The sequence below is a fragment of the Notothenia coriiceps genome, unplaced genomic scaffold (assembly GCF_000735185.1).
Source record: "Notothenia coriiceps isolate Sejong01 unplaced genomic scaffold, NC01 NC01_scaffold00002725, whole genome shotgun sequence".
Taxonomy (NCBI): domain Eukaryota; kingdom Metazoa; phylum Chordata; class Actinopteri; order Perciformes; family Nototheniidae; genus Notothenia; species Notothenia coriiceps.
The window spans coordinates 74,359-82,735 of record NW_011335426.1 but is presented as its reverse complement, the minus strand read 5'-3'; the positions used below and the strand labels follow the sequence as shown (position 1 = coordinate 82,735).

Here is an 8,377-nt window from a genome sequence, read left to right as displayed (position 1 = left end):
TGTAGAAGACCCTTCGTATTTCTAAGGCCTCTTAAGCAGATGATAAAACTGTTATATTTCAGCAGGTATTAGCTAGTATTGAAATACTTAGGAAATGGGTCATAGTAGTGTTTTTAAAATCTAAGTACCGATACATTAACAATGACAGTGTTCAAACAATATAACACAAAGACATTTAGGAGTTGTATCAATGTGATGCACAAAGCAAAATATGGCACTACATTTCTCTAGCTGAGGCTTATGAGTTACTCTTACACTTGTAAGTTCCCAAAAGCACTAAAAACAACAGTAATCAAGCCTCTTTAAAAAAAAAAACAACCTAGGCAGCTCAATCATGCAGAATTATAGGCCGATTTCAAACTTATCCTTCTTGGGTCAAATTATCGAAAAAGCTGTTTTCCATCAACTCAACTTTTTTTTGGCACAAAATAACTGCTTTGATGCTCTCCAGTCTGGATTCAGAGCCCATCACAGCACTGAGACCGCACTTATGAGGGTCTTAAACGATATATATTTAAACACAGACAAGGGACAAATCACTATTTTGGTACTGCTGGACCTCAGTGCCGCTTTTGATACAGTGGACCACAAAATATTACTGGAAAGACTAGAAAACCTTGGTTGTTTATCTGGCAAAGCACTACATTGGATCAAATCGTATCTGCTGGACAGGGACTTCTTTGTGTCTGTTGGTTCTTTCAAATCGCAAAAAACTGCGATGACTTGTGGAGTTCCCCAAGGGTCGATTCTTGGTCCAATTCTATTTAACATATACATGCTTCCACTAGCCCAGATCCTAAAAGTTAACAAAATGTCATACCACAATTATGCAGATGACACTCAGTTATACATTACAATAAAGCCTGGCGACTACGGACCATTACAATCCCTCACCAACTGCATGGAACAAATCAGTAGCTGGATGAGCAACAATTTCCTACAATTAAACAAAAACAAAACAGAGACAATTATCTTTGGTGCCAAAAGGGAGGAACGGGCTGAAGTAAGCGCTAAACTAGAAGCCCTACTGCTAAATACATCGGAAAAGGTGAGAAATCTAGGCGTAGTTCTGGACCCCGACCTCAATTTCAAATCCCACATCAACAAAATTACTAAATCAGCATGAAAAACATAGCCAGGCTTAGAACATTCATGTCTCAACAAGACCTTGAAAAACTAGTTCACGCCTTTGTTTTTAGCAGGCTTGATTACTGTAATAGTGTATTTACAGGTCTCTGTAAAAAATCGGTTAGAAAACTACAACTAATCCAGAACGCCGCTGCCAGAGTCCTGACCAAAACAAAAAGAGTAGAACACATCACCCCAGTACTCAGGTCTCTGCACTGGCTACCAGTAGCTTACAGAATCGATTTTAAAATAAAAAATTATATTGTTAACTTATAAAGCATTAAATGGTTTGGGAACCCAATATATGTCTGACATGTTGCCCTGTTACGAGCCCCACATAGCTCTGAGATCATCAGGGACGGGCTTACTCATTGTTCCCCGGCTCAGAACCAAACACGCCGAAGCTGCTCTTAGTTTTTATGCTCCCCACAAATGGAATAAACTTCCAGAAAACCTGAGGTCTTCACCAACGCTGAGTTCTTTTATGTCGAGGCTAAAAACACTACTTTTTACAGCTGCTTACCCAGAAGCCTTTTAACTTGTTTTAGCACTTACCGTATTTACAATGTCGTTTTTAAACTATTTTATATCTCATTAATGCATTGTTTTTATGAAACTGTTATTCCATTATGTTTATTTATTGTGTTCCTCTCTGTTCTACTATCATGTGTTAATGATCATGTAAAGCACTTTGAATTGCCTCTGCGTCTGAAATGTCCTATATAAATAAACGTACCTTACCTTACCTTGCATATAGACAACAGGCTTACAGGCGGAAACTCAACATGACTCAAAGTACATGAGTGTGTTCCATGATATTGTGTTACAACAAGAAGCATGTAACTGTGAGTACACTACCACCACGAGGACACTTAAGACAGCAAATATGTACTGTTGTACAGTCAATGGCATTCAGATTGGGGGTTTTGTGTAGTTGATTATCTCCATTTCAACCTTTGTTTTTTCAATAATAGCTTGCTCCATTCCAATGAGACCCTCGCAGGTCAGTGAAGGGCCCCTACTGGGTCCTTGATAGGTCATTGGCTGAAAAAGAAAACCCCTGTGGATAACATATTGAGCGCTTGGCAGATTCGTTCCGCCCCCATGGCACATGTGGAAATCATTTGCATGGTGACTTTTGACACAGATACCTCTGTAGTTATTAGGGTCTGTTGTATTCCATTTTAAAGATAGGGGTGATCAACCCATGGTTCCTGGCATCGGAAAAACAGCACCATGTTAAAGGGGCCCTCTAATGATTTTTGGGGGTTTCCCTTTCCCATAGCGCGTTATACAGGTTTGTGTGCATGTAGATGGTCTGCAAAGGCCTAAATCCCTGTGTTCCCTCTAGAGGGAGTTTCTCTTCCCTTGCCGGAAATGCTTCCATTGGACTCCTTTGTTTACTTCTGTAACATAGTGACATCACGATGTAACACTCAAACTTCTATACACACTTCTATTCACACATCTCTTAACAGTTGACCAATCGCAACAGAGCCGGCCAGCTAACCAATCAGAGCAGACTGGGCTCTGGTTTCAGACAGAGGGTGAATAGAGGTGCTGCAGTACAGGCAGTATGAGAAAAATAAAGACCATTTTGAACAATAAAGCATGCAAACATGTCACATTATACACATGTGAACCTGGACATGAGCATAATAGGGCCCCTCTAAGGGTTGTGGATGCATGAATACCACAGATTCACTTGAACTTCACAAAATCCTGTATACAGTATATATTCACGCGTGCACCCACACACAACACAGAAGGCACTGTTTGCTTTTGCATTGATTTTTGTTTTGTTTAGTTGAATCATATATTCTTAAACTGTATAGCACCAGTGCTGTATCATATTGTTGTGTGAAATGCTAGAATGTTTGACCTGGATTTAATAATGACTTATTGAATTTAAAATAATGTAAAATAAGTTTAGTGATTGTTACTTCCCTCCATCTTCTTACACATTGTCTGAAGCTAATCCCAGCTGACATGTATTTTATTTTATTGTGTGTTTTGTGATTCTTATTTGGTCTTACACAGCTTGGTGAAACAATATATACGTCAATACTTGATCACATCAATGTTGGTCTGTCAGTCATGCTTGCACAGTGGGACTGAAGCCTTGCCGTAACAAGATTAAGTTAATAATCAGTGATGCATATGTTTGTGTAGATTCAAGAGTGTGTTGGTGACAATCTTGTAGCAGTTCACTTCATTAAAAGGCCAGTATTACCTTTAGATTAACTCTGGTAACACTACAGCATTGTCATATTTCACTTTTTCAATAAAATATTACCCTCATAAAGGCTGCATTGTGTTTTATTTGCTTTAAGAAACTGTACATGCAGCCATTGTTGCAACACATTTTGATTTGGATACAGTCATCGTTTAATCATTCATAATAGTCACACCTCTGCGGGAAGTGCTGGTAAAGCACATTGGTGTTATTTTCCTGTCGAAGCTGATAAACCTGAATGGTTTGTGCTACCAGGGAAAGAGAAGTGGATCTTGACCTACATTAATTACAATTATACAATTTTATTATATTAAAACATTATCAAGTTAGTTCATTGGACGTTAAGAATTAAAATTCTCACAAATGTTTATTTTTGTGTTGGTTGGATTAAAGAAATATCGACCATATAGTGCAAAACGCTTGCGCAAAGCCTGCCTCAACTTCACTGTCTTTCTGTGTAATGCATTTATTTTCCAAAGTTCTATTAATCCACCATGATGTGAGCTGCACTTATTTTTTAACGCAGGAAATATTGCATCTAAAAGAGAGGAGGTAATACGCTTGCCCCTCTAAAGCTGGAGTGGGTTGCCTTTTTAGGAGATTTAGTTTTGATTGAAAGTCTTCCAAGGGTCAACAAATCAAGATTCAAACCTTTTCTTTGGGTAATTTCACTGACCAGATGGCCTCAGGTTTGAGGAATACACCTGACAATTCACAACAATTGTATAATACTTAATCGTTTTTAAATATTTGTAACATCATAATGGCAATGGAGACTTTAGCAATATTTTACAGAATTTGCGATTGTATGATTCTGACGTTAGCAGAACTACATTAAATGTAACTATAAAAATACCTAAAGAGGTTTGACTTATTTAAAGCTAATGTAGGCCTACTTTCAAGATTCTTGTTGCTCTTATTGTCACACACAAGTGCCGGTTAAATGAAATATAATGTCAGGAGAATTGTTTTTATTTTTGATGCAGAATTGTGTTTGACAGAATACTTTGGACTGACATCTGAAACATGTGGAGGCTTAACGCGATGAGCTTTATTTTAAACGAGGTGTTCTGTTGGTATTGATTTTATATGTTGTCGTGGGCTTTGGGGTTCATTGTCTTCAATTAAACCCTACCACACTGGTAAATCACACAATATTTGACCTTTGACCTATGCACTTCTTTTCAGTGTCAGCGTTGCTTGAAGTTTCATTCTTACTGTCACCAACAGAATCAAATACTGGCATGATGAGCCTTATACTGTAAATGATTTACAATCATTTATTGTGCATGTATTTCAAAAACAAGTTAACAAAAAGTAAAAAACAAAGATATAAACCTGCAGTGTTTTTTTACCAACTACAAGTCAACATTCAATTTAACAATTTAGCAAAATTACAAATAATACTTGGACATATTATAAGAGATGATTACCTGTTATTCAGAGTTGTTAGGCATGTGGTTCATTATACGGCCATGTTCATTTTAACAGGTCTTATTTAGTGCCTTTTTTCTTAGTAAGTGCACATTTAAATACAAACTCCCTACAAATAGTTGTACTAACATGACTTAACCTGCATACTATTTATTTTAAATTGAAGGACCAATGATATTTCTCACCTCCACTTTTATTTTATTCGGCAGTGGCACTATTTGCTTTTGTAGTGTTTGCAGTGTCAACTGTTTTAAAAAGAGAACACATTAATATCTTCAGGCTACTATTACATTTTTTTTATTCCCAATACCAATAGCATCATGCAGTTTCTATAGTAACATTTTCTTATATTTTTACAAAAATTGATAACATAATTCCCCCACACACCCGTGTAACATTAAACAGGCCAGAGATACAGTAACTTATAAAAGTAAACGTCTTTTAGATTCATTTCTGCAGCCTGTTGATTGACCCCAGTGATACTTTGTTGTTGTACCACATATGACCTCTTCTGAACATGCTTTTTTAATTTAAAACGAATAACTCTCATAACAGCATGCATGAGTGCTGTGCAGTGTGTGATTCGCCGGAAGTGGGTCAGACATGGTGCGGGCCGAGGCGCAGCACGGAGAAAGCTCTGTGGTGTTTGCGCAGCAGCAGGCGGATCTTATCGTCGTCGGAGTCCGGGTCCAGAGGCTTGTTGTACTCCTCGTCCTCCACCTCGTTCTCCGAGGCCTCCCCGCCGGTCCCCGCCAGGCTGGACTGCGTGGAGCTCGGCTCCGAGGCGCTCTTCTTCCGCCACTTGGTGCGTCGGTTCTGAAACCACACCTACACACAGCAGGAGTCATCTGGTTTACACACATTTCATAGAAAGCACAGATAATGATCATGCAGTACCCAGTTGGTGAGATGGTGAGATATAACTGTGAACTCATGATGATGCAATGCAATCAGGACATTCAAGTTGTTTTTTTCCACAAGTAGGTCAATAACACATCATTTTAAAAAAACGTTACCAATGAACTTCTGTTGCACTCTTCAAAACCAGACTTATTTCAAACAACAATGAAGGAGACGCTCAAATGTGGAGAAATTAAAGCAAAAATACAAATATTAAATGATTCTGTCTAAATAGAAAGGCACCTCTTTCAAGAAGATATATCTATTGGAATAGGTCAACTTTATTTCTATTGCACTTTTCAAAACAAGAGTTGGCTCCCATCAAATCACCATAAAGGTCACACATAGAGAAATAAGAGAAGGTATAACAAATAAAATCAGTAAAGTGTTGGAGTAAAATGTTTAAATTGTGAAGCACATATCACAAAAGCAACATTTTAAAAGCTTTACCTAATTAAATACATCAACTCATTTTCTACTGCACCCCTTATTAAAACAAGAGCTACTTCACACACAAATCAAGGTAACACTCAAATGTGGAGAAATAAGCAAATATAAAAAGAAAAACATAAATTATTGGACTCAAAGTGTTTAAATGCAAAGCACTTCACACAAAAGCATCATTCGACACGCTTTAGCTGACAAGGTAATTCAACTTGTTTGCTATTACACCTTTCAGAACAAGTGTTACCTCCCATGAAATAACCAGAAAGGTCATATATAGAGAAATACAAGTAAACAATTAAAAACATAGAAGAACAGGAGTTAAATGTTTAAATTCTACGGCACGTCACACAGACACTAAATATAAATGCTTAAGCTAATGAAATAGGTCAACTGTATTTCGAGTTACTTCACCAGAAAGTTCATATAATAAAAAGGAAAAATATATACATTATTTGAGTGAAGTGTTTAAATTGCAAGTCACTCCACACAAAAGCACATTTCCAAAAGCTTTAGCTAATTAGGTAGATCAACGTTGTTTCCTAAAGAAACATAGAAATGGTGAAAGAAAATTAATTAAAAAAGCTTCGGCTAAATGTTTTGTAATCTTTACCTTGACTTGTGACTCGGTCATTCCCAGAGAATAGGCCAGTCTGGCTCTCTCCGGCCCGGCCAGGTACTTGGTCTGCTCGAAGGTTTTCTCCAGGGCAAAAATCTGATGTCCACTAAATGTTGGTCTGGTGTGTTTCTTCCTGCCTGACATCTCCCCCAGATCACTACCTGCAAATATAAGGAGAAAAAAGTATGTATTAAAGAAACGCTGGATTGTTTTTACACTGAAACATACAAGCTAAATGATATTCTATTGGTTCCTGCTGGAAGTTTGGGACAACAAACATTACGATTCGTACTATCACCCATCGTCAAAAAACATTGTCCACATATTATATGAGTGCCATTTTTTGAATATTTGATTTGATGTTACAACTGATGTTACATACATTTATTCAGTGCCGCGTTGCCCGTGAGCAAAGCATCAGACCCGCACACTGCTCATTAAGTGCATAATAGAATAGCTGCCCACTGCTCCTAATACTGAGATGGGTTAAATGCAGAGTAACAATTTCACTGTGTGCTGCAAACAAAATCCTCCATTAACAATTACATTTATATTCATTCGAATTGTACACATTTAAAATACATTAAAATGAATAATATCTAATTCAATCTATGAATCTATTTGTCCTATTTTTGAATTTTACTGGCACCATTGTCTTGCAATATTATATTGTATACTTCTATTACTAATTGTATTTATTTGACATTACATTGCATTTAGCTGACGCTTTTATCCAAAGTGACTTAGAATAAGTGCATTCGACCAAGAAGATACAAACTTGAAGAAAGCATAATCATATAAGTACATCAGGTTTCATAGAGCTAAAACATTTCAAGTGCTACTCAACTGGCTTTAGATAAGCCGGTCCTTTGTTAGTATAGAAGTCCTTTGTTAGTATATAAGTGCTTAGTTTGTATATAAGTACTTTGATAGTAATTCTCTCGCTCTATTTTACGAGGTATTATTAGAGGAGCTTGGGACTTTAGATTTTCGTTGCCTAAACTTAGCTGTAGCTTTTGTGCACATGGCAATAAAGCCTCAAAAACTTTAATGTAATCTTAAATATGTTAGAGTATCTGTTTAAAAAAAAATATATATATATGTTGGTTAAAACATCTCTCATATACTGGATGTATCTGAGTTTGTAAAGTTAGTTTATATTTTGGATCTCTTGTGATTTGGGTGAATTTGTCTTCTGAGGACGTTCTGGCCTCTATACGAGTCCTCCAGTGTCCTCAGAGACAAACGAGTAACCATTACCCAAATGAAACCTAGTCTACTTCCATGCACCAGTTTAAATGAAAATGTGATCCACATTTCTATCATTAGGGTTTTCCCCCTACTTTTCTTTGTATTTATTAAAAAAATATATATATAGATTGTCCAAAAGATATTAAATCTAAATCTGGAACCTCTGTTTATAATATTCCCAGATTCTCTTATCTTCATCTTCCGGTTTCAATAAGTGATGGCAATAAACCACATCTTATCCTAGGTATGAATATGAATCATGAGTATTTATTTATATATCATAATACTGTGTTGTAGGGTCTATGTTAGAAAAACAGTGTCCTCAGAGACTCATGGAGGTTGTAATGCTGCTGTTGACCCCCCCC

General features: G+C 36.9%; 1 protein-coding gene across 1 annotated transcript; it reads right to left on the bottom strand.

Annotated features, from left to right (window-relative positions):
* Positions 1-5,115: 5,115 nt before the first annotated feature.
* nkx6.3 (NK6 homeobox 3) lies at positions 5,116-6,916 on the bottom strand. The gene is made up of 2 exons (XM_010765813.1): positions 6,756-6,916; positions 5,116-5,626 (listed from the first exon to the last, which is right to left on the bottom strand). Exons 1-2 carry the CDS (start codon positions 6,903-6,905, stop codon positions 5,396-5,398), a joined length of 381 nt encoding a protein of 126 aa, XP_010764115.1. The 5' UTR covers positions 6,906-6,916; the 3' UTR covers positions 5,116-5,395.
* Between the last annotated feature and the right edge of the window lie 1,461 nt (positions 6,917-8,377).

Coding starts and splice junctions, on each gene's coding strand:
- nkx6.3 (XM_010765813.1), bottom strand. CDS start 6,905: ATGTCAGGCAGGAAGAAACACACCAGACCAACATTTAGTGGACATCAG. Junction 5,627..6,755: donor TGACCGAGTCACAAGTCAAG/GTAAAGATTACA, acceptor TGCTGTGTGTAG/GTGTGGTTTCAGAACCGACG.